The 26350-nt window shown below is 42.7% G+C and overlaps 1 protein-coding gene across 1 annotated transcript; it reads left to right on the top strand.

Moving 5' to 3' along the window:
• Positions 1-1123: 1123 nt before the first annotated feature.
• Positions 1124-24377, top strand: PIWIL3 (piwi like RNA-mediated gene silencing 3). Its single transcript, XM_068990074.1, has 20 exons — positions 1124-1282; positions 3564-3672; positions 4089-4217; positions 4845-5059; positions 5838-5956; positions 6670-6750; positions 7768-7965; positions 9950-10061; positions 13472-13598; positions 13810-13927; positions 14414-14534; positions 15613-15794; positions 16206-16278; positions 19729-19929; positions 20061-20164; positions 21117-21187; positions 21626-21779; positions 22446-22574; positions 23438-23591; positions 24261-24377. The coding sequence occupies exons 1-20, from the start codon at positions 1124-1126 to the stop codon at positions 24375-24377; spliced, it is 2673 nt and encodes an 890-aa protein (XP_068846175.1).
• The last annotated feature ends 1973 nt before the right edge of the window (positions 24378-26350 follow it).

The following is a 26350-nucleotide window of genomic DNA, read 5'->3' as shown; positions in this document are numbered from 1 at the left end:
ACGGGGTTGTCACAGAACAGTCAGACATGACTTAGCAGCTTAAGGACAAAAACAATTAAGTGCCAAGGACCTCAGTTTCTGGAGTTTCAAGTGCACCTCATTTGGTAAAGTCACCTGGCAGGTTAATCGGTGAATGGCTGAGAGGCGGGATCAGGTGGGCCCGAGGGCAGGCAGAGCAGCCCCTCAACCCCTCCCACCGACACTCAGAGCATCGCTCAGCTTCGCCAGGGGCGACTCAGAGTCAGCTGCACTTGGGCCCCGATGGAGGCGGCGCCGGAAGGGGCGGGGCAGCAGGGTTGAAATTGAAATCGGGGTGGGCCCTGCTGGTGGGGGCAGTGAGGCGCATCCTGCAAGGCGGCCAGGCCTGTCCTCTCTCTGGTCCCACCTTTGCTTGGTGACTGCTTTCGGGGCGCAGGGCTGTGTCCTGGGAAGGGATAACTCTTTTGGAAAGGAGGTCTGCACCTCTAACCCCGCAGAAATCGGTGTTCGGTCACCGTGGGGCTGGAGGAGAGGGACCCGAGGGCGCAGAACTGTGGGAGCATCGCACATAGATCTTCCTAATCCCAGAGGAGGAGAGACGGGAGGTGAGCTGTGCGGGCCGAGTTCGGAGGGCTGAGACCGGAGACAGGTGGAGTCGCAGTTTAAGGGTGCGCGCGCGTGTGTGTGTGTGTGTGTATGTGTGTGTGTGTGTGTGTGTGTGTGTGTGTGTGTGTGGTAAGGGTACGTATGAGTGTGTGAGTGTGTTAAAAGTCTAGGGGACATTTGGGCTCCTCACTGTGCTGTGGGGATGCCTTGTAGGTAAGAACTCAGGACACACCTGGCTAATGCCAGCAAGCACTTTGACCATAATGTCTTGTGAATCCATGTGAAGAAAAGACTCACAATGAACAATCTTCTTAAACTGCCATGAGTATCTTCCCAGGTCCCCTGTCTTTTATTACGGGACACTCCTCTGACTAATTTAGCGGCAGTCCGTTTTGTTGGTGTGGTTGGCAATCATGTAATTAGTAACCAGACGCTTACAGTTAAAAAAAAAATTCCCAGGCAACAGTGCAGAGATGTCTAACATAATTGTGTTCTTTAAGGGCCTCTCCCCTTCAGGGCCATCGGATTCAGGACAGCAATGACCGGCAGGGCCAGAGTTCACGCCCGAGGAAGACGGCGGGACACACCACCCTCAGAGCCCGCTCAGCCCGAGGCGGCGAGGGGTCACCCAATGCCTCCAGTGCCCAGGACCGACCCACCACTGAGCTTCGCTGACTTAGTGAGACGCGGCACGGCGGCGGTGAGCTCCCTCGCATTGTTGCCTTTATGTAAAAATGCTGCCTTTCCAGAAAAGAGGGAGATTGGTTGCTCAGCCGGTATAGCTCCTCTCCTGCTATGGAGTTCGCTTCTGCCGAGAGAGAGAGCAGACAGAAGCTCACGAGAAGAGTCGGACTCCACGGCTGGGCTGCCCATGTGGGCAGGCTTTGTCTCCACTGCTTGCTTCCCTTTCTCATGTGTGTCTTCACAGGTGCACACAGGCTTTCTTCCAACCCTGAGTGGATGGAAGGGCACTCAGATCCCTTGGCCTCAGCCGGTGACTCCTCTTTGGGGAGTGACCTCAAAGCGGGAGATTTTATTCAAGCGTGTGAACAGATTGAGTTGGACAGAATTTTCTGTTTTGTTTAAAACTCAGTATCCCTGCTGTCTCGAGGCATTTCGGTCTTCTCTTATCCCCTATCCTCTTTGTGTGCTGAGGAGAGGTGGGGTGGGTCTGGCTTTTACAACCTCTGATTGATCCTGGTGCTGGCCCGGCAGTCCCATGACCCCAGCGGTCCCATTCTTTCTCCTCCAGGACTATTGATCTCGTATCCTACCCCCTGCTGCCTGCTCCATCCCTCCTCTGGCTCCTCCTCTGTCTTCATTTTCAGCCTCCAACATCAGCTTCTATGTCCCTGAGACAAATACGGCACCCAAGCAGAACTTCTGTTCTGTCTTCCCTGAATCTCCACATCCTGGCCTTGGCCCCTCACCCGAGACCCCAGGGCACTGGCTCTGCTCCTGCCTGAGGTCCCTTAGCCAACTCTCCATCCCCTGAATCTCTCTTGCGGTTCTCCTTTCTTATCGCCTGAGTCATAGGTCATTCCCATCTGCCTACAGCCGGCTGAGCTGACTCCCACCAACAACAATCCTCTCCCGGATTCCGCTTTCCCCATAGTTAACTTTCTTTCTGTTTGCTTCTCATCAAAGAAGTCTGATGTCTACTCCGAATGCCAGCCCTTATTTCCGTCTTGTCTCTTCACTCCGGTCAGGGGTCTCCCCCATCCCTCTGCTGAAAAGGCTCTGGTCAGGCTTTCCTAGTATCCTCTACTTTGTCAGTTCTCCGGGTCAGTCCTCCACGGTCTTGCCTATCGCTTATACTTGGAACCGTCAAGCCCTCTTCTCTCCTTGGTCATCTCCTTCTTGTGTGGTGGTCCCGTCACCACACACCCTTGGCTTTCTGCTGACTTCACTAGCCACTGCTGTAAGCTTCCCTTGGTTGGGTTCTCCTCCTGTGCTGTTGAAATGCCCAGGACCTAATCCTTGGGCCTGTTCTCTGTGGTCCGTGCGCTCACACCCTTGGTCATCTTATCCGTATCATGGCTGTAAGTGTGATCTGGTAAGTGGACAGGTTCCCATGTTTATATCTCCAGCCAGACCCTTCTCCTGCACAAAGGAACATCCCCGTGGATGTCCCACATTCTTGATTTGCCCTCCCAGACAATTCCTAACTACTTCACTTGATGAAATCCCCTTCTTCTAGTTGTTGAGGCTGAAACCTTCGGATGTATCCTCTCTTGACCTCAAACCCTTCACAGAAACCACCAGGAAGTACTGCTGTCCCCCCTGACTTACAAAAAAAATCCAGTCTTTGATCATTTTCACCCTCTCTATTACTACCCTCTGGGCCAAACCACCAGCATCCCTGGCTGGACCCCATGAACAGCCTCCTAACTCATCTTGCTTTTGCCCTGGTCTCGCCCTCAGTCTTTTCCCAGCATCGAACCAAGTATCTTGGGTTCACGTTCAGCCCACACCCTGTAAGGGCTCCTGTTTGAGTCGGAGGCGAATGCCTTTTTTGGCCACCCTTCCACTGCCCCTCTGAGTCCTCCTGCTTCTCCTTTCCTTGTTCGTCTCGCTCTTCCTTGAGCTTTTCTTCCTTCGGAGCTTTGCTTTTTCTTCCACCTGAGGTTTGTGTGGTTTGTTAACTCGCTGCCTCCGAGTCTTTGTTGCAGGGTCAACTTCTCGCTGAGGCTCTGTCCCCCATGAGTCAAGGCAACCAGCCTCCTTCACACCCCACCTTTCCAGGATTTTTCATACTTGGCTTCCTCCTACTTTTTTTCATTTCCCCAGCAATTATCATATTCATGCTTTGTAAGTTAATTGTTGATTCATTTTCTGTCGCTGGAATGAGCTTTTCAAGGCAGTTCCTTTGCTTTGCGCCCTGATACATGCATTATGGCACATGGCAGGCACATGATAACTTTTGGATGATGGTTGAACATATGGATAACATTACTCTATCTCCCCAAAACATGCAGGCTCAGCAACCTCGTCAAATCCAGCCTAGACTCCAGTCATTGACAGGTGTTAGACACGTGGCTGAGGCTGGACCACCAGCAGGAGCAGAAGCGACGTCTCAGCCTTCAGGTAAAAAGAGGGAGGAAGAAAGATTCGGTGAAGGGCAGAGAATGTTTAGTACATGACAGTGCTAGTCGCTTAGTCGTGTCCAGCTCTTTGTAATCACATGGACTATAACCCACCAGGCTCCACTCTCCGTGGGATTCTCCAGGCAAGAATATTAGAGCAGTTGCCATTTCCTTCTCCAGGGAATCTTCCTGACCCAGGGATTGAACCTGGGTCTCCTGCATTGGCAGGTGGATTCTCTACCACTGCGCCACCAGGGAAGCCCTCTTTCCTGATGACCCATTGCTAAGTAATGTTTGGCTCCTTTGCTGTCTTTTCTACCTCAAAAAAATCTTAATAGCTGGGGTGTAATGTTGTCCTTTCTAGTTCCATTTCCCTTTTTGTGTAAATTAACAACTGTTATGCTTGTTTGTACATAGAAGAACTCCAACCGGCATCTGGATCACAGGGATCCTTGCTGAGGAAGAGGAGGGATGTTGGTAGAGCTTATCAAGACTTTGTGGTAAATACTCGGCAGAATTTGGTCCACGTGAGAGAGTCGACAAAAGGTATGCTGGCCATTAACAATACAGTTTTATGGAGTTGTTTAAGTGTCTCTGATGCTTTATACCATCACTTTAAGTGGAGGTACCCTCTCCCCTTCTTACAGTTTTATAATAACATTCACTTTTGCAGAAAGTAAGACTTACTTTAGAGCCCTGGAGGTACTCATTTTCCTCTCTTCCTTTTATAGACACTAAGATAGAATGACCCAGTTCTTTGTTTGTGCTGAGACATACTGATCAATAAACTGCACCCCTCCCCCCCGAAAAAACATTATTATGTACAGCGGCTCCCGTCCCTCAAACCCCAGCTTTTGGGACATTTGTGCTGCAGAGGTTTTCTTTTGATATTTCTGTTAAATATAGAAATATATCTGTTAAGTACCTGTATTTAAATACCTCTGTTAAATACCTCTCTCCTTGAACTTCCTGAGTGTGGGCTTGGATAAGGGCTCACCTAAACTCACGTGAGGGCTTCTGGATGCCGGGGGTATATAACTGCTTATGTCATTTGCTGACCACCTCCCTTGTTGGATCTAACTCTGGCTGTCAGTATCGTGGTGTCCAGATTGTCTGTTTGGGGTCTGATCAGCCGGACTGTCTCGTGACTGCCACGTGATTCCATTTTCCCAGGCACGCAAGGTAGCCCGGTAATGCTGTTATCGAATCATGTCCGGCTCAAGTCTCGCTCTCAGAGGCATTTATACAAGTACAACGTCATCTACACGCCAGACATAGAGGATGGAAGCAAACGGGAAGCTTTACTCTCTGAACTGGAAAAGTTACTGGGAAATTGTTGTATATACGACGGAAACTCTTTGCTGTTACCTCACTCACTAGGGGAAACGGTTAAGTAGTATTCTGCGTCTCCCTACTTTTTTCCGCTACATCTCTAGTAGTATTCTACCTTGTTCTTCTCTCCCATTTTTCACTCTGGAGTAGCCAAACTCTCACCATTCCTGCGCAACAGTTTGTGGAGAAATCCTGAACACTCCTTGCTCATAGGACTTGTAACTAACCCACAAACCATGTTTAATTTTCACTGACACTCTCTAGGGTCTCATCTTTACTGCCTAAACTGAATTTATTTGACATAGAGGTAAAATATAACTTTTACCTTTTTTTGATGGCACAATATGTTTCAAATGCTGATACTGAAGCTGAATAACGGCAGCCCACTCCAGTGTTCTTTCCTGGGAAACCCCATCGACAGAGGAGCCCTGGAGGGCTGGAGTCCATGGGGTTGCATAAGAGTCAGATAAAACTGAGCAAGTTAACAGCAGCAACAACAATTTTTAAAATCCCCTCTTCTCTTTTTTTTTTTTTTAAACAGAAAAAAAAAAAAAACCATTAGGAGAGGGACTTACTGTTTTATCCTATAAACTTCTCCAGTAAAGGGTCACATAGGAACTTGCTTAAATGAAAGTTTTGACTTGCACATTTAATTCTGACCCTTCTCTTTGGTCTTGTCCATCTCATTTTTTGCCTGTGTTTGCCTTTCTGTGGAAGAGGCTGCTCCTTGCCCTTGTGCTGTGCTGGGCAGCCAAGTGACAATTTGATCTATCACATGGTGGAGCTTAGTTTCCTTAGAAGAACTAAGGGATTTTTTTTTTTCCTTCCTCTCAGAAAAAGGAAGTGGTCAGCAAGCTGAAAAATGAACCTGTGAAGATAACCTTCGAGCTCTCCAGAGAACTCCAGACCACTTCTCCAGACTGCCTCCGCTATTACAACATTCTCTTTAGAAGGTATCCAAGAGGGTTTCCTTCGGATTCAGTTGACACACACTGCTCTGTGTCAGTGATGCTGAACACAGCCATGTGCCTCTAGCGTTGTGTTCTTGACAAGTCCCACATTCTGAGAGGGTGAGGGATCTTCTGAGATGAAATGACACTGGAGCTTCAGCGAGGCATGTGCAAATTCCATGGGTTTCTTCTGTATTCCACTTCCTGCCCACCTCTGCTTTCCCTGTCGGGGACCTGTCTAGAAGAAGTAATAGACATCAACTATGTATATCCGTGCTTATTTCTTTCTAGAGAAAATATACTTGTTTTCTGTTCTAGACTCATTATAGTGAACAAATAGTCAAAATTCAAACTTGGAACACATAGACTGCAAAAGATGTTTCGATCCATTTCTAGGAATGAAGGACATGCTGATGGCCTTTCCATGTTATACTGTTTTATATTATGAAAGAGAAAATTTGACGTTAAATTAACTTCAGTATTCACCTCAGCAATGTATTAATAATTTACTTGTCATTATCAGGTATTTTATGTTGTTAGTATAAAGAAAACCACTGACAGATCATTTCCCTCTCTAATGCATCCTTACGTGTGTTAACAAATGCTTACTAATACTTCACTTTCAACAAAAGCTACGCTTCCAGTTCTTATGTGTGTTAACAAATGCTTACTAATATTCACTGCACTTTCAACAAAACCTATTCTTACATTTCTAGAATGTTGCAGAAGATGGATTTGGACCAAATTGGTCGCAACTATTACAATAAAAATAAGAAGACTGAGTTCAACGAGTATAGGTATGTATGAAGTGGTCTATGAAGTGCAAAGTTTCACATTCTGTAGACATAATCACAGAAACGTTTGAGAAAGTTGCTCATCTGAACTGGTGTATGATTTACAAGTGATCTTTTAAATACTATCCAATGACTGTGAACAACTAAGTTACAACTGAATTTATAATTTAAACTTAAAAATTTATTTACCCTAAAAATTCCTAGCATGATAAGCATAAACTTTTCAGATGGTCAGTTATTGTATAAACCTTAGGAAATCAATCATCTGAAACTCGGATAATTTCTCTGAAATTATAGTCAGTCCAACACTTGCCTCTATGTGTGTCTATTACTTACTGGTATCAGTTCAGTTCAGTCGCTCAGTCGTGTCCGACTCTTTGCGACCCCATGAGTTGCAGCACGCCAGGCCTCGCTGTCCATCACCATCTCCCAGAGTTCACTCAAACTCACGTCCATCGAGTCGGTGATGCCATCCAGCCATCTCATCCTCTGTCGTCCCCTTCTCCTCCTGCCCCTAGTCCCTCCCAGCATCAGAGTCTTTTCCAATGAGTCAACTCTTCGCATGAGGTGGTCAAAGTACTGGAGTTTCTTTTCAGCATCATTCCTTCCAAAGAACACCCAGGACTAATCTCCTTTAGAATGGACTGGTTGGATCTCCTTGCAGTCCAAGGGACTCTCAAGAGTCTTCTCCAGCACCACAGTTCAAAAGCATTAATTCTTCATTGGTATATGTGTATATAATTTACATATTATATATCATATATTCTCACATGAGTATATATAATAGTTTAAGGCTGCAAGTGGTAATAAAAATGATTTAACGAAGATGTATTACTTCTAACTAGCACACCCGGTAAAAGTCTCTATTTGAAGGTCCTTCAAAGGATCAGTGACTATTAAAAATAAGAGACTAAAACTGACACCATCAATATGTGTTTTAGGCAGTGAGTTTAGGTCCCCTACCACTTGGCTTTATATCCAGAGCTGGGATCTTGACACCCACACCTAACTTGTTTGCAGGTTGGAAATATGGCCTGGCTATGTTACTTCTATTCTCCCATATGAAACTGGTCTTACTCTCTGTGCTGATGTGAGCCATAAACTGCTCCGAATGGAAACTGCTTATGATTTAATATCACACACTCGTGAAAAAGCCAGAGGAGAAGACGCCAAAGAGAAAATTCTTAGAAAATTAGTTGGGTCATCTGTTCTTACAAAGTAAGTCTGCTTTTTGAAAACCTATGCAATCACTTTTACTTTTTTTCATTAGAGAATTTCCTAGGATTTTAAAATGATTAAATGTTGACCTTCAGAAGCAGAAAGAGCATGAAAATGGTAAGAATCATTAGATACTTTTTCTCACCGAGTTATACAGCATAGAAGTATGTAAGTATGTAAGAAGTCAATTGTAAACTGCAGTCCTTGTATGTCCTACTGCTAATTTGGTCATTGGCTCTGAGCCCTTATTGCACATGAGGGTATGTATGCTTCTTCCAAATTTATTTTCCTTTCTCTTTGCCTATAGCTATTTTTAAAAATTTGTGCTCAATTATAATCTAGCAAATTCCCATTTGAAGGAAGTTTTTATTTTTAATCTCCCTCTACACTGGAGATCTTAAATTGATAAGAGGACATTTTGACTAAGTAAGTTTAAAACCAATCTTCAGAAGACCAGAGTTGGAAGACTCACACTTCCTAATTTCAAACCTTATTATGAAGCGACAGTAATCAAGACAGTGTGATGCTGGTGTAAGGATAGACATAAAAGTCAGTGAAACAGAATAAGGAATCCATGTGTTTAACCCTCACTATTAAAGTCAGTTGCCTTTTTGACAAGGGTATGGGGACAATTCAGTCAAGAAAAGAATAGTCTTCAACAACCATGGCTGGGATAGCTGTATATTTACCTGCCTCTTCATCATAGGATATACAAAATTAATTCAAATTTACTAAAAAATTAACTCAAAATAGACCTAAGTAAAAATTTTAAAAGAAAACATGAGTGAATTATTTGACTTTGAGTTATGCAAAAACCTTATCAGAAAAGTCACCAAAAGCACAAGTGATGCCAAAAAAACAAATTGGACTTAACCAAACACAAAATGTTCTTAAAGAACACTGTCATAAAGGTGAACAGACAACTGGCGAATGGGGGAAATATTTGCAAATCTCATGTAGTAAGTAATTTGTGTCTAGATGCATAAAGAATATTTACAACTCAATAACTGAAAGAAACTTGACTTTAAAAAATGAGCAAAGAGTCTGAATAGACATTTCTCCACCTAGAATATATAAATGGCCAATAATCACATGAAAAGATGCTCAACATCATTTGCTATCAGGGAAATGCAAATTCAAACCACAATGAAACGCTGCTTCCTATCTAACTAGGTTAGCTAAAGTTGAAAAAGGAAGATGTTAACAAGCGTTGGCAAGGATGTGGAAGAATTGGAACCAACCATCATATGTTTGGTATGGCCTCGCTGAAGAGCCTGTCATTTCCTCAGTGTGTCAAATACAGCATTACCAGATGACCCAGCAATTCTACTCCTAGAGTAGAAATAAAACCATGTCCACCAAAGTTGGTATATGAATATCTACAACACCACTATTCACAACAGATTGAGTGTAAACAACCCAGATGTTCATCACCTGGGAAATGGATAAACACAAATGTGGTGTGTCTACACAATGGCATATTATTTGTCAGTAAAAAGGAAGGGGGTAGCAATACATGCTACGGTGTGACTGAACCCTGAAGAAACCCAGTCAGGGAAGATCTCATATTATATAATTCAACTTATATGAAATGTGATGAGTAGGCAAACACGTAGGGGCAGGAGGTAAGCTAGTAGTGGTTTAAGGTCTGGGTGGAAAAAGGGGGTGACTTATAGTCAAGTAGAGTTAAGCTCAACTGTACTTGACCATGAGCTTGTAGTCAAGTAGAGTTAAGCTCATAGTTAAGGTGTTTCTTCTTTGGTTGATGAAAATATTCTAAAATTGCGTTAATGGACGCATGCCTGTGAATATGCTAAAAATCACTAGATTTCTCACACATGGGTGAATTGCATGTTATATGAATTAATCTTAACAAAGCTGATACATCCTACAATTAGAGCAGGATTTTAAACCACTTCTTTTTTACATGGTTCCATGCTCTAAAGTCAGGAATAATACCATATATTCCATGATTATTCTGCAGGTATAATAACAGAACCTACAGAGTGGATGATATTATTTGGGAGATGTCCCCCAGCTCTACATTTACCAAATCAGATGGCAGTGAGATCTCCTTTGTAGACTACTATAAGGAGGTATGAAATTAGCTTTAAACACATTCGTCTTAAAAATTTTTCCTTATATAGTTAAGTATATGTCTCAAGTCTTATTTAGATATACATATGTATATATTTGTGTGTATTCTCCCTTCGGGGCATTGTAGCTTGGCTTATGCCGATTATCCGTGTATTCCAGTGCCTTGTGTATCGCGTAAAGTCACATAATTAGAATGGCTCCAAGATGGCCCTCCCTGTCAGTTTTAGATGTGGCTATGGTAGTTTTAAATACATAGATGAGTTGTTAGGTAGAAAATATAAAATATGGTAGAACTTCAGAAATGAGAACGTTACGGAGGAGCTTCAGCTCTACACAACTTGGTTCAAAAAGAATGACCAACTACAATCTGAAACGATGCCTGTTCTGTGTTAAATCTCTTAATTCACGGATTCCTCTATTTTTAATTTGAGTGCTCACAAAGACAAACTGAGGCCAGTTGGTGAGGTTGGTTTTCTAGTTTTGGTTCATAAAAGAAAGATAGTTAAAGGAATGGTAGATATATGTGACAAATGGAAATAACTTATAAATGGATAAATTTTAAAAAGTTATACGTTGACACTTAAAAAGCCTGTATTATATTGGGACCCAAAGCTACTTGGAATTTGTAGGTACATAGACCTCTGACCTCCCTTCAAGGGGTGGTTATTATGACATCTTCATTTGTGTTTCACACTTATTGGTTGTTCATTTCAATCCCTAAAGCATTTAGTGGATGCCTATTGTATATCTTGGGTATACATTAGTAAAACAATTGAGTTCTCAGCTCTCAAAGGACTTGCATTCTCATTGTGGACAGAGGTGGTGAAAGAAGAAAGCTATTCTAACAGTTACAAGGGATATGGAGACAACTAAAATTGGGTGGCATTATGGAGAGTGTCCTGTGGCTACTTGGTTTGCATATTCTTCAAAAGCTCCTCGGAGAAGCTGATACCCACTGTCAGCAAGGAGCAAGCTGGGTGTGGATGAAGGAAAAGAGATGGTATAAAGACACTATTTTCAGGATGGGCATGGCGTATCCAGAGCCCAAACAAGGGTGGAGTGTTCTCGAGAGAAATTGGATGTTATCGTCCAGTCAACTTATGCAGATATTTGTAAGATGTCTCATCTAAGGTACAGAGAATGGGCTGCATGGGGGTAAAAATGGAGGAAGGGACACCCGTGAGAAGGTTATTAAGTCAGTCGACTTAAATGGTGGTTGGTCTGGAGTAGGGTGGGAGAAGTATGGAGAGGACATAGCGAAGGCTTGGATATGATAAGTGGTGGAAAGGGACGACCGAAATGTAACCTTTTGGGCTTTATCTGAGGAAGTGAGTGGAGGGTGGCTTTATTTATTGAAATAGGGGAGTCTGTGGGAGGAGCTGGTTTGGGGACTGTTCTGGGATGAGACAGGCACTCAGTTCAGTTCAGTCACTCAGACGTGTCCGACTCTTTGCGACCCCATGAATCACAGCACGCCAGGCCTCCCTGTCCATCACCAACTCCCAGAGTTCACTCAGATTCACGTCCATCAAGTCAGTGATGCTATCAAGCCATCTCATCCTCTGTTGTCCCCTTCTCCTCCTGCCCCCAATCCCTCCCAGCCGGAGTTGCAAACTGAAATATCAGTGAGTTCATTTTAAAAGGTTTACTTCTGGCTTGAATACGTCTGGCTCTTAAAGGCTCGGAGGTCCCATCTGTTACCATTTTGTGGCTCTACCATCCTAACAAGTGGACTCCAAGGTTGTGATATTAGAAGAGAGGTAGAAGCAGCTTACTGGCCCTTAGGTCCCTTAGGCTGAAAGTTGTAGGCTGACGAACCTAACTTAGGGAACAGTTCTCTTCCATGTACAGACGTAGTGAGCTCAATATCATTTCTTTGCCAAAGTGGGTAAGTTAAAGCATGCTCTCTGGGCCTGTACAGCCTGGAGTTTTCATTTTGGGAACAAGCTCCTTTTGAATTTCCCAGAAGCTTAAATGCCAGTGAGTGAAAGTGAAAGTCTCTTGGTTGTGTCCGACTCTTTGCAACCCCATGGAGTATACAGTCTATGGAATTCTCCAGGCCAGAATACTGGAGTGGGTAGTCTTTCCCTTCTCCAGGGGATCTTCCCAACCCAGGAATCGAACCGGGGTCTCCTGCATTGCAGGCGGATTCTTTACCTACTGAGCTATCAGGGAAGCCTTTAAATGCCAGATGATACCACAAGTCATGTGGCTAACTTATTACTGATAAGGACCTTGCTAACAAGCAGCTTATGAACAAACTCTATGAAGAATCTCCACTTTGGGTTTAGAGTACAGGCACCCTGTTGTACAAGAATTTGCTGCCTTAGGGATAGGAACTTCTGTATGTGATGTCTTAGAAGATGCCTTTCCTTACTGGCCATGAAATTAAAAGACGCTTACTCCTTGGAAGAAAAGTTATGACCAACCTAAATAGCATATTCAAAAGCAGAGACATTACTTTGCCAACAAAGTCCATCTAGTCAAGGCTATGGTTTTTCCTGTGGTCATGTATGGATTTGAGAGTTGGACTGTGAAGAAAGCTGAGCGCTGAAGAATTGATGCTTTTGAACTGTGGTGTTGGAGAAGACTCTTGAGAGTCCCTTGGACTGCAAGGAGATCCAACCAGTCCATTCTGAAGGAGATCAGTCCTGGGTGTTCTTTGGAAGGACTGATGCTGAGGCTAAAACTCCAATACTTTGGCCACCTGATGCGAAGAGTTGACACATTGGAAAAGACCCTGATGCTGGGAAAGATTGAGAGCAGGAGGAGAAGGGGACGACGGAGGATGAGATGGCTGAATGGCATCTCCGACTCAGTGGACATGAGTTTGAGTGAACTCCGGGAGATGGTGATAAACAGGGAGGCCTGGCGTGCTGCGATTCATGGGGTTGCAAAGAGTCGGACACGACTGAGCAACCGAACTGTACTGAACTTCCTTACTGGAAGCAGGGCTAAGGATTTGGGGCAAATAAACAAGGAAGAATGCTGGGAATAGTTGTATAACTGCCACTCTAAAAAGTGGCCAGGGCTTTTTTGTTCCCTATTACTAATGGGAATCCTCTTGAAAGTTCTCAATGTGTTTTAGAAAGTTTCAAGGCATTACTGTGGTGAGAAATACATATTCCGAGACGCTCTCACCTATCTACGTCTATATTAAAAAGGGTAGCATGATAATTCCATTATGTTTGGTGGGTGTCCTACTCTTCTTGGCCATCAGTGATCCCTGGGACATCAAATCAAGAGAACATTTAGACTATTTTTGGTGCTTTCTTGAACTTGGGGAAACTGTATCACTACACCTCTGGGCCTCCAATTGTGATCTGAAAATATGCCTTTGCACCTATTTATGTGACGTTACTAAGGTTTTGCTAATAGTCATGCCAGTGTTTGTTCTTCTGTCCAACAGCGGTACGGTACAGTGGTCACTACCTTAAATCAGCCGCTTTTGATCACCAAAGGCAAGTGGAAAAAGAGCCGACAGGACACACCTCATCAGCCCATCATGCTGGTTCCTGAGTTGTGCCACCTGACAGGTACTGCGGATTTATCCCATCTTCATAGGACACCCCTTCTTTAAAGTCACCAATATTACCTTACAGGCTTTTTCATAAGATTCCACATGACCCAGACCTGTGTGCTCTCTGATTTCCTCCTCCTTCCGGACACAATAGTTAAGTCTCCTCTAATACAAATCTATCCTTGCTTGTTGAGCATGTTATCTTTCAGATTTTTTCTTTTTTAAAGGCTTAACGGATGACATGCGTAAAGACTCCAGAATGATGGGAGACTTGTCCACCCAGACGAGGATGGATCCTGATAGAAGGCAGCATAAACTGCTGACATTTATGGACGCTTTAAGAAAGTAAGTGCTTGGGAATTCCATGCTGGTCCAGTGGTTAGGACTCTGCTTTCACTGCTGAGGACACAGGTTCAACCCCTGGTTGGAGAACTAAGATCCCACAAGCCGTGTGGAGTAAGTGCTACTTTTCTGTGTGGGAGTATGAAGTAAAGACCTGAGTGGATCACTTGGCATCTCAGATTTCTTCTATTAAAAAGTGATGATTGGAAAGAAAATTATATTTGGGAGGAGATGGGGGAGGGAAGGGCAACTAGTTTTCTTCTGTCATTGCGAGGGTAAGACTGAAATAGATTCTGAGTGCCCACACAAATGTGAGAACAAAGACAAGACTATTGCTGAGTTTAGGGAATTTATTGGTAGCATCTTGACACAAAGGACAAGCAATGAGGCTCTTTAGATGAGAGAAACACTGACTTGTGTTTTGCAAATGGATAATTGTCTTTGCTTATTTTCTTGGGTTTGGTCACGTGGAAATGTCTTTTCTTTCAGAAATAATACTGTGCAGAAGGAGCTTCGAGACTGGAATTTGGAACTCGAGGAGGGGTTTTTGACCCTTTCTGGAAGAACTCTGCAAGATGTAAGAATTCACCAAGGAAGAAGGGTGGTAAGAGCTTCAGAATTGTCATGTCAGAGTTGGGTCAAATTACTAACAACCCAAAGATGGACTAACTTGGTCGTGTCAATAACTCTTTCCAGACTACCTGTCCTTTCTCTATGAGAGGACAAGTCAACATTCAATAAAAATGCATGTAACATGCTTGGCATATAGTAAACTCATGTGTTACATATTATATCTTTGTTATTAATAGTATTGTATACATTCTCTCTTGGCAAAATAATCTACCAAATGTATCCTTAAAGAGTCACAATATCCTGAAATATCTAAAATCAAAGTAACCCAGAATTACCCATGGTAGAACTCCAGTGTTACTAACCTATATCTTGCAGAAAAATAGCTAATACTTTAGATCAGCTGCTGAAGTCTACAATGGACAAAGATTTCCTTGAGACTGCTTTTTTAAGTCAATGTTTAATACTCCCAGTATTCTCATCGCAGTTGTTTGTGACTTCATAGATCCATATACTTAAACAATTTTTATTTGGCTGTACTGGATCTTAGTTGCAGCATGAAAAATCTAGTTCCCTGACCTGGAATCGCACCTGAGCCCCTGGCATTGGGAGCACAGAGCCCTAACCACTGGACCACCAGGGAAGTCCCAGCCCGTGCAGTTGGAATATTTGTCTCATGCAGTCTGGCTTTACCTGTCCTTATCCCTCAGCATTTTGAATAAGCGTCATAATGACAGCAGAAAGCAAGTGGCTTGTTGATTTCTTGATTTTAATGGACATTTGTTTAGAATATAATGTTTTGGAGCTTTCAAGGATCAACTAATGAATGAGAGTTTCATGTTTAAAACTTGAACTCTGTCCAAGTTCTTATAACTCTGTCTTATGGGGATGGGGGAAGTGGGGCGGGGGGAGGGGGGCGGTTACTTTTTTAGCAAACATGTTTGAAAACATGTCAGATTTTACATTAGTTATAATAAACTTATCCTATCATGACTGAAGTGTAAAATGATAATGTTCCAATAGGAAATATCACAGCTTTTACAATGGAAAGGATCTTAGATGATGTCAGTTTTTCCTTTTTAATGAATTTTATACCATGGCTTGGAATTCTCTTCCAGTTTGACAACCATAAAGCAGACTGGTCAAAAAACACAAGGGAGGTGCCATTACTTAGAGCGGTGTCACTGGATCATTGGCTGATAGTGTATACTAAGGGAAATTATGAAACAGCCCTGACCTTGCAGCAGAATCTACAGAAAGTGACACCCAAAATGGGCGTAACTGTCAGAAATGCAAAACTGTAAGTAGAGCAGAAATTATCTGTGATTTCAAAACTGGTTGCTGGCAATCTGAAAGAGGAAAGACTTCTGAAACTGTAGGACTCTGACATGTTATCCAAACTCTAAAATGTGTGTGAGCAAAAAAGTAAAGTCTGCTCCAGCCTGCATGTATTAATATCAGACCCTTGGGATCTGTAGATTTCTGGCTATTGGGCTTCATCTTGAAGACACGAGAATTAGCAAGTGGGGGGTGGGGGGGGAGATGGTAAAAACTAGTTTCCAGTCTTATTTCCAAAAACTGAACTTGGTTTTGCCTTAAAAACTTTCAGCTGAAATGCTTATCTTGCTTTGTATCATGTGTCATTGGCTGTATAAAATGTTACATGTTTCACTGTTCATTATTTTTGAAATATGAAATACTTATTTTCTAGGCTCGAAGCAGCTGATACAGTCCAATCTTACATAAGAACCTTAGAAAAACATGCTTCACAAAAAACACAGATGGTAAGTGTCTCTGTGATGTGTGCCCCCTCCTTAGTGAGTGAGCTGCCTTTGTATGTATTAATATCTTTGAATTGAGATGTTGCCATTGGTTTCCCAAATCAGCCAAAAAATAGAAATTTACCCCTGTAATGTAGCTCAATACAGACTTTGGGGTTTTAACTACTACCTGATATCACTGTGTTATGCTCATTCTTTCAGGCTTGAGGACTTAGAGTTAATTTTTAAGTCTCAAACTGAAAAACACCATAAAAATATGAAGTAATATGGATTATGGTAGTCACGTGTACTATTTCTCTCTCCAGCTATAACCTGCAAAGTCTGTGATCTGGTCTCTTCCAGTAAGTGTCCTTTCTTTTGTCTGGTATTTCTCTTGGGATCTTTCCTTTTCCCCATCCGATGTCTTAGACCAAGCTGTCAACAAGTGTTGTGCCTAAATTACTAAAGTTACTTCTTTTTCCTTCCTCCTCTGGGTGCTTTGTTCAAACTCATCTCACATTGTTCCTTCATCATCCAAAATGCTCTGAAAAGGGATCTTTTGTTTCTTGATCACAAAACCAGGCTATTCTTCTTATTGTCTTATCCAAAGAGCCTAGACTTCTCTCTCCTTTCAGCTTCTACCAGGGAACCTTTTAGGCTACGCTGAATGCTAGCTTCTGAGAGTCACCATGCTAGTGGTAAAGAACGTGCCTGCTAATGCAGGAGATATAAGGGGCTCAGGTTCGATCCCTGGGGTGGGAAGATCCCCTTGAGTAGGAAATAGGAACCCACTTCAGTATTCTTGCTGGAGAATCCCATGGACAGAGCTACATTCCATAGAGTCACAAAGAGTCGAACACAACTGAAGCGACTTAGCACACATGCACGGTGGCTGCTTTCTGTGAGCCATTATCACACTCAAATGAAATGTCTTACTTTTGAAATCCTGTTCTTAAGTCTTGTGTGCTTGCTTCCTGTCACTGTGATGGAACACCATGCTTAATTCTTCTCCTGTAGGGCAGGGAAGCCTCTGGTGGGACTCAGCAAAGACTCACATGGTAGAATGGCATTGAAGAGGCCATGGTGGTGGGTCTGCATCCCAACTCATGACATGACTTTGTCCACTGAGCATCTGCCTGGAAAGTGAGAGACTGCCTTTCTAATTGTGGGGATGTCTTTTAAGAAAGCTTATCTGTATCTTCAATGGGAACGTGTCCCACTTTTACCCATTTATCCTGGCTTTGCTTTTTGGAACAATATCTCTTATTCAAGGTGCCCCTTAAATATTTTAAGGTATTTTTTTTTTCAGATGGTGGGGAGAACATGCCTATAATCATATATACTCCAAACAACTGGAATGACTGATGAAACAGCAACTGGAAATTATGTGCAAAATATCTTTAGGCATAAATAGAAGTCTCCCTAGACTCAAAACAGAGGGGAATTCATGTGTATAAGCAGGGGTGAAGCCACGTGGCTCACAAATTTCAAAGTCTGTGTGGCATTGGGTGGGTGGGGGGCCAGAACCAGTCTGTGTAAACTAATCCACTGAATGTGACGGGAAGACATCAAGCCACATATTTATATCTAAAAGTAAATGTTAACTTCCAAAATGTTAAAGTGAATTGGTGGTGATACTAGAAGAGTTCATAAGTACTCACATAGTTCGGGAATATTTTCCTTATGGCATGTGCAGACAAAAGATTATAGATCACTGTTTTAAACAGGTCATGATGAGGAAGCGTAAGTGCTTGAATAATAATTTAATTCCTATAAACGTGTGAGTTGGAGGAGTAAGGCAGATATACAGGAAATAAAAGTACATTTAAACTATAGATTTTTTAAACTAGGAAGGAAAAGAAATCTACTACTGAGTTAATAATTTAAGGCAAAAAGAATAAAGTAATCAGCTTATATTAATACATAATACCACCTATTCCTCAAAATCCAATATTGGCAGTAAAAATGCCAACTGTGAACACAGTGCCCATTGTTTTAAGTAGAGGATCTTTTATCATTTTTGTTTTAAAAATGAGTGCACATGAATCCAGTGTAAAACCTCCACTATTTTCGTGAGGTTTTAAAACCTTTTTGCTTTTCATATTTTCAGACTTACAGGAAAGTACAGCTCTCTTTACAACCGTCATTCAGGTTTCCCACTCAGTAAATTTTATCACATTTCTATGAACATTCTTTTCCCCTCTCTAGACCTACCTGTGTTGCGCTGTGCTAAGTCTCTTCAGTCGTGTCCGACTCTTTGTGACCCGATGGACTGTAGCCCACCAGGCTCCTCTGTCCATGAGGATTCTCCTGGCAAGACAGGAGTGGATTGCCGTGCCTTCCTGCAGGGGATCTTCCCTACCTGGGGCTTAAGCTGCATCTCTAAAGCCTCCTGCATTGGCAGGCAGGTTCTTTACTAGTAGTGCCACCTGGGAAGCCCTCTGTATCTACCTACATATAACCATTCTTTCCTTTTCATTATATATGTAATGTATGTGTATACATACACATGGGTCACTATTCACAGCAGCTACAGGTATGTACATGGGTTTCCCAGGCGGCTCAGTGGTAAAGAATCCACCTGCCAATGCAGGAGATGAAGAAGACATGGGTTCAATCCCTGGGTCGGGAAAATGCCCTGGAGGAGGAAATGGCAACCCACTCCAGTATTCTGGCCTGGAGAACTGGGCTGTACAGTCCATGGGGTTGCAAAGAGTCGGACAGGACTGAGCCACTTTCACGTCACCCTTTCATGTAAAAAGAAAAACTTGCTAAATCTACAATGAGAAAAGAATTGCCCTAATCTGATAATGTCTGCCAAAAACTTCTGTTAAGTATCATTATGTTGAAAAGAATATATTGATGATTTTTTCCCATTAGTCAGAAACAAGTCAAGCAGGAACCTCCCTTCCTAACTGCTTAGTATCCTATTAGAGGTCCTGGTGAGAGTTTGGAACCTTGTAAATCAGGCAATTTCCATAACAACTCCCCAAATTTGTTTGCTGGTGTTGGGGGGAGGGTAAAATGGGGATAATAGTATTTCTAAGTAGACTGTTGAGATAATTAACCAAATCAAGTAAAATGCTTGGTGAGTGCCCCACACATAGTGATCATCTGTCGATGGTGACTGTGCTGATGATGGTATAGTACAGTCCATGTTCTTAACCCACTATGTCAACTTCATGATAAACTCCTGGAAATCAAATGACCAGCATAAAAGCGTTTAAGCAGGTTTAAGGGACTGATGCGTATTTCCAAATAATACCTCACAGCCTGTCTCTTCCGTACGTTCACACTAACAATTGTTGGATGAAGTGTGACTCTAGACCCTTCGCGCTCATGCACTCAGGTATCTGCTTAAACAGGCTCTACTTTGTCAGTGGGCCGCCTATGTAGCTTCCTCAACACAGCATCCATTTCTGGCGTCATCGTGTCCTTGCATCTTGGGGAGTTTCACGTTTGCTTCCTTTCAAGGTCCTTTGCCTGCTGCCCACTGACAACAAGGAAATTTACGATGGCATAAAAAGATACCTGTGCATCAATTACCCAATTCCAAGCCAGTGTGTGTTGAAACGGACCTTGGACAGACCTAAGACGCCGGTGACCATCGCTACCAAAATTGCTCTGCAGATGAACTGCAAGCTGGGAGGTGCCCTCTGGAAGGTGGACATAGGAGTACGAGGGAATTCTGTTGGCTTCTCTTCCTTTCATCCATCTTTGGCAGAATTTGTTAAGGTCCTATTTAAATTGTAAATTTGCTTTGTGTTCTGTTCTAACTCAATCTTCTACCCTGTTTAAAACTTAAGTTGCAGAATGCAATGTTCATCGGTATCGATTGTTTCCACGATATTGAACGTCGGCGGAAGTCGGTCGCAGGATTTGTGGCAAGCATCGATCCAGACCTGACGCGGTGAGTTAAATCTCTGGGAGTGCTTAGTGGGGAGGCCAGATGAGAGAGGTGGCCCTCATGCTCACTGCTGGCAAGATCCACGGACAGGTTAACGATGGGCTTTCCTGACCTTCTGGCCAAGTTAGGCTCCCAGAACGTTCTGTGTGGAAGCTTCTGGCCATTCTCTTTTGCTGCATAACAACGGTGGCAAATGTGGTCGCTTAAGACAATGCCTGCGTGAGCACGGGCAGTCCTGCGGGTCAGATGGTGGTCGTGGCAGGGCTCTCGGGGCCTTACAAGCATTTGCTACGTGCAAATCCTGAGAAGGCAGTGAAAATGTAGAGCCGGAATGCCTCACCCCATCCACTGAGTGCACATTCAGATGATGAGGCAAACACATGTCATGACCGTTTACCAGGCCATCCCAAGACTCTGAAGTGAACAAAAGTGTAGTAAGGGGATAGACACGCGAGGCAAAGAGGTGATTGTCCTTGATACGCTGAGCACTGGTCACGGTATCTATTGCTGTTTTGAAGAAAACTGTTCCCTCCAAGCAGATTCATATGGATGAACTGCTGTTTAATCGATTCATAAGGATGACTCCTGACCTATGAAATATGAGGAGGAGTCTCCAGGAAAACCCAGGGTTTGTACCTAGTGGAATTTCCCAGGAGCTGCAACAGTCGGGACCATATGTATTCAAAGCATGTATAACTTGTAGCTAATGTTAATGGCTGTTTCCATTCTCTCTTACTATTTGTATGCATTCAAAATGTTACAAAATGCCTACAATATGGGAGAGGCCAATACTTGGATCACTGCAGGGGCACGAACACATGGATCTTCAGCTGGATCCTCAGCTACTGACAGTGAATTTGGAGGGGTGGGGGGCGGCGTGCATAGATTAACTTCATCATGTTGATTCTGAATTAATCTTGTTTTCCAAGCTAATGGTTTATTTTTCTCCAAACAGGTGGTTCTCTGAGTGTATCATCCAGCAATCGGGGCAGGAGCTTGTCAAGGGGCTGACGACCTGCTTGTATAGTCAGTGTCTGGTGGATGTTGGAGGGCCTGAGTCTGTACTGGGTGGAGATTTTGTGCCCAGTCCCTCCCCCTGCACTGCCCCCCACCCTCCCTCCCCATCAACTCCCAGCTCAGGGACATCTGGCAATGAGTGAAGACGCTTTTGGTTTTCACAGGGGGACAGAGGTGCTATTGGCATCTAGTCTAGTGGATAGAGGTTTGGGGAGGCTGTCAAATATCTTACCATGCATGGGACAGCAATACTTTCTGCCTGACCTTCACAAAGAATGATCTGGCTCAAAATGTCCATACTCTTGTTGAGTCTGGGCTAGACGGAGGACTTGAGCAGTGTCCTGAAAGCCGCCGTATTGACAGAAGAATCCAGACGTTGTCAGAAATAGTGGCCACTTTGTTCTAAAAGTCATGGTTCATTTATATGGGTTTCTGACTTCCTTTCAGCTGCCCTGAAGCTCTGGTGTGAACAAAATTCATCTCTGCCACGTTCTATCATTGTGTATCGAGATGGAGTGGGAGACGGACAGCTTCAAGCACTCATAGACCAAGAAGTAAAACAGATGGAGACCTACTTAGAGAACGCTTACAGAGGACAAAAGTAGGTATATACATCGTGAAGGGCAGACTTCATAAGTCTTGCATTTTAGTTTGGGGGAGGGCAAGTGGCAGGGAGGAGTATCTGTAACCATTGTGGTGTGCGAATTGGAGAGCTGGACACAGCAGCCTTCAGTGGGTGGTTGGGGAGACAACATACCTTACCCCTAGAAGCCCTGAATAGCAGGTGGTTTCCCCACATGGGAACCCATGAATCTTTCTCATCTAATCTCCTGCCAAACCTTGATGGAGGAGGGCTTGTTAGCCTCTGATGTTTTTAGCATCCATGAATACAGCCTGTCAGTAGTTTGGACTCATCCAGCTTCTCAATCCTGGAGTTTTTGCACATCCCAGGGCTGGGGCTTTCTCACAGTTCTCTTCTCTGACCCCATCTGCTTGTCCGTGAAGCCTGGTGCCCAGCATAGACAGTACAAATAATTCTGACCTTGGGAGCAAAGGACCCTTCCCCTAGGATCTGAATGGCTATGAGTCGAGACCTCCTCCTATACTGCCTGCATAAGGCTAGTGGAGCTAAGACAGTCAAACGGGTGGGCAGAAAGCTGCCTGCCGGCTCCCTTTATTGGCTCCTAAGTGTGAGCTGCTTTTGACATTCTGAATGCTTCTGAGATAACACAGAGCAAGTAGTGACAAGTGATCGTAATCTTTTAAGGGTCAGACTAACTTTCATCGTGGTCAAGAAAAGAATAAATACCAGATTTTTTATTGAAAAGGATGGAGGGAGACTTAACAATCCATCTCCAGGAACAGTTATTGACCTAAAGGTGACCAGGACAGAATGGTAAGCCCCCTTTCTTTATTTCAGAGGTTCCCTTTTATTTAAATAGTAAGAATTTTTCAAGGTTTGAATGATTTGGATGAGAAAGGAAGAATTGGCCTAAAGAGGGTTAAAAACGATTTGTGTGTTAGATGGTTAAGTTTTTTTTGGTCTTCATTTTGTTTCTCAGAATTTAAAAACCAGACAGATATACCGATCATTCTAAGATGACTCAGGTGTTAGGTAGAAATGCTAGAGCTTCTGGTTCACTTTGAACGTCTCAAGAAGTTATGCAAATAAGAAAGTTATGCAAAACGCACAGCGAGAAGTAAACAGGACGTTCATACCAGTAGAGAGGGAGAAATGAACACAATTTGAAGAAAGGCAGAAACATTGATCCTTCTGGTAGAAGGAAGGAAAGGCCTGAAGAAAACAAACCCAGTGGAGAATAGGATAAACATGAAGCACAGCATAAGATGATTTGAACATTCAACACCGACAGGAATCCGGTTAACCTTACCACTTAGGTAATTTAGGGCGTTTGAATCTATTCTGGTGACTTGAAAGACAGGTAGCTTCTATTTCTCCCTGAATCACATTCCCCATGACCACGTCTAATGTGCTATTTTGAAGTGTGCTGCCTCTAGGCATCAGCACATATGCTTCTGAGTGTAGATCCCGTGAGTGTTATTAATCACGTCGATGATTTCCCTGTCTTTGGCAGATGTGCTTTAGCAAGTCACCACTCAACAGTTAGCCAGGCTTCTAAATACACAGGAATCTCGGTAGAATGGACTTCTATAAATTAATGTTACTCCAGAGACTAGCTTTGCTGCATCATTTTTCTTCTAAAATAAGCGTGAGACCGACCCGTTCTGTAATTCTAGGTATGATTTTTTCATTGTGAGTCAGTCTGTGCGAGAAGGTACTGGTACTGTCACTCCCACTCATTATAACGTCATCCACGACACACTTTACTTGAGCCCGGATGCAGTACAGGGTCTCACTTACAAACTCTGCCACATGTACTACAATTTTTCGGTAAGTTTTTTTTTTTTTTTCTTCTTCAGTTTGGTAGTGTGTATCTGTTAATCTCAGACTCCTAATTTCTCCCTCTCCCCTGCCCTTTCTCCTTTGGTAACCATGGAGTTGTTTTCTGTCCATTTCTGCTAGGTAAATAAGTTAATTTGCACCCCGCTTTTTTAGATTTTACATATAAGTGATACGGCATAATGTTTGTTTCTGGCTTACTTCAGGTAGCACGACAGTCTCTAGGTTCATCCCTGTGGCCACAAATGGCCTCATTTCACTCTTGACGGCTGAGTGAGTGGTCTATCGGAGAAACACACCGCGACTTTGTCCATTCGTCTGCTGACACACACTTAGGTTGCTTCTGCGTCTTGGCTGTTATAAACAGTGCTGCTGGGGTTCATGCATGTTTCTGAGTTGAAGCTTTCTTCTTTCCTGGATATGCACCCAGGGCTGGGATTGCTGGATCACATGCGAACTCTATTTCTGCTTTTAAGGAACCTTCATACTGTTTTCCACAGTGGCTGTGGAATTTTTTGATACTGATTTTCCTTCACCTCTGTGAAACTGTACAAAATTGAATCTACTTTTTGAAACTTGGATATCTATAAAAAAAATTGAAACTTAGGGGAAGTAAACATAAAGGTTAAAAAAAAATGTTTTTTTTTCTTTCTCCTAAAGGGTATCATCCGAGTTCCTGCTCCTTGCCATTATGCCCATAAACTGGCTTACTTGGTGGGCCAGAGTCTTCATCAACAACCACACGAATCTCTGTCAAAATCTCTCTTTTACCTTTAACCTACAGAAGAAAGCACAGTGGGATGCTGAAAAACATAATTTATACATTTATCTTCTCATTTTGTATCTGTACATCTGAAATATTTTTTCCAGATGCATGATCAGAATTTAAAACCATTCTTGACATGGACGAGATTCAGAGATGTTAAGCTATTTTCAAAGGGATCACTAACTTAAACATGAGGCTTCTCTTCTCCAGGTGGGAGAACTGACAATGAAGGTTTTGACTCACAATTTACCACTCAAATGTGTTACAAAGACTTTATGATTCAATGTGTCTGAATCCTCTACTCCAAGTAAAGCTGCTATAATTGTAAAGGTTGGGAATTAGTCACATGGAGAATATGTCTATGAACAAGTAAATTATACTTGGAAAAACCATACCTACTTTATTTTTGAAACAACCTTTTCCTTAAGGACAGAAGATTCAACAGTGGCAAAATTAAATGGGAATTTGTGTTTAATATTCTGTAAGGAAGAAATAACCTATATGTGAAACAGTTTATTCTTTGTACCCATGTGAGAATCAATTTTTTTTTATTTTTGGTGGAGCTGTAGTATGGACTTAAAAGTTGGAAGCTCAGGAACATAACATTTTGTCATTTTTAAGGTCAATTAAGGGCTTTGTTAGCATTTGTTTAATTCATTCTCTTCTGCATGTTCTAAATGTGATGTTTTTATGATAGCTGTACCATCATCAGAAGATAAGCTGTTTAAAGTTGTCATGTTTTTCCTGAAAGCAGACATTTTTTTCTCTCTCCACTCAAATCTACCTTTAAATATACTTAAGAGACAGTATGTGAAACTTTTATTTTCCTATACTCCTAAATGGAGTGGTATATATATATATTTTTTTGAGGTGGGGTGGTAAGGGAGAATATACTGGCTTTTAATATATCCAAAAGGATATGCTTAAAAATAATATAATTGCTTTGATTATAGGTTATTCATTTAGGTTTGAAACGGCCTTATAAGAAAATGAAAACAAGTTATTTAAATATACTGCAGCCCAGGTAATGTCCTACCTAGCTATATTGCCAATAATGATAAATATAGGATATGGTCTCCATGATTAAAGATAACATATTCTCTTCTAAAACCAGAATTTGATTTATGATAATACATTTATGGTAGCAGGTTTCTAGAGATCTACAGAAATCACTTGGAAGGAACAAATTCAAAGTAATAACTTTCTGAATGTTTCTTACAAATGCAATACAAATATCATTTATTTGTAACACTATAATTTCTAGACTTATAAATTTAAAATGTGACTCAATAAAGGTATTCATGTTAAAATCATTGAATTCAGTCTTGTTATTAAAAATATATGCTGGTTTTAGGCTTCTTAATCTGCTGATTAGAAAAAAATTATTGCTTTTCTAAGATTAATAGAAATATTGTGACCAGGACACCATCTGATTTTATTAGCCTACTGCTGCTGCTGCTAAGTCACTTCAGTCATGTCCGACTCTGTGTGACCCCATAGACGGCAGTCCACCAGGCTCCCCCGTCCCTGGGATTCTCCAGGCAAGAACACTGGAGTGGGTTGCCATTTCCTTCTCCAATGCATGAAAGTGAAAAGTGAAAGTCACTCAGTCATGTCCGACTCTTCGTGACTCCATGGACTGCAGCCCGCCAGGCTTCTCCGTCCATGGGATTTGCCAGGCAAGAGTACTGGAGTGGGGTGCCATTGCCTTCTCCAGCCTACTAGTCCTTTATAAAATCAGATGAAAGAAACTGGGTATCAAATATTTCTAGGGGAAAGCTGTATTATTCCAAAGGCCTAACAGATAAACTTTCTCCAATATATCACAGTACTACCTAAGTTTCATGTTACTGAGCAGGTGTTCAGTTCAGTTCAGTTCATTTCCGTTGCTCAATCGTGTTTGACTCTTTGCGACCCCGTGAATCACAGCACACCAGGCCTCCCTGTCCATCACCATCTCCCGGAGTTCACTCAGACTCACGTC

This window comes from Capricornis sumatraensis, chromosome 17 (genome assembly GCF_032405125.1).
Source record: "Capricornis sumatraensis isolate serow.1 chromosome 17, serow.2, whole genome shotgun sequence".
In the NCBI taxonomy this organism is placed as follows: Eukaryota; Metazoa; Chordata; class Mammalia; order Artiodactyla; family Bovidae; genus Capricornis; species Capricornis sumatraensis.
Note: the sequence above shows the minus strand (reverse complement) of the source record. Positions and strands in the feature narration are given on the sequence as shown.

Coding starts and splice junctions, on each gene's coding strand:
- PIWIL3 (XM_068990074.1), top strand. CDS start 1,124: ATGACCGGCAGGGCCAGAGTTCACGCCCGAGGAAGACGGCGGGACACA. Junction 3,673..4,088: donor AGCGACGTCTCAGCCTTCAG/GTAAAAAGAGGG, acceptor GTTTGTACATAG/AAGAACTCCAACCGGCATCT. Junction 19,930..20,060: donor TCTGGAAGGTGGACATAGGA/GTACGAGGGAAT, acceptor TTAAAACTTAAG/TTGCAGAATGCAATGTTCAT.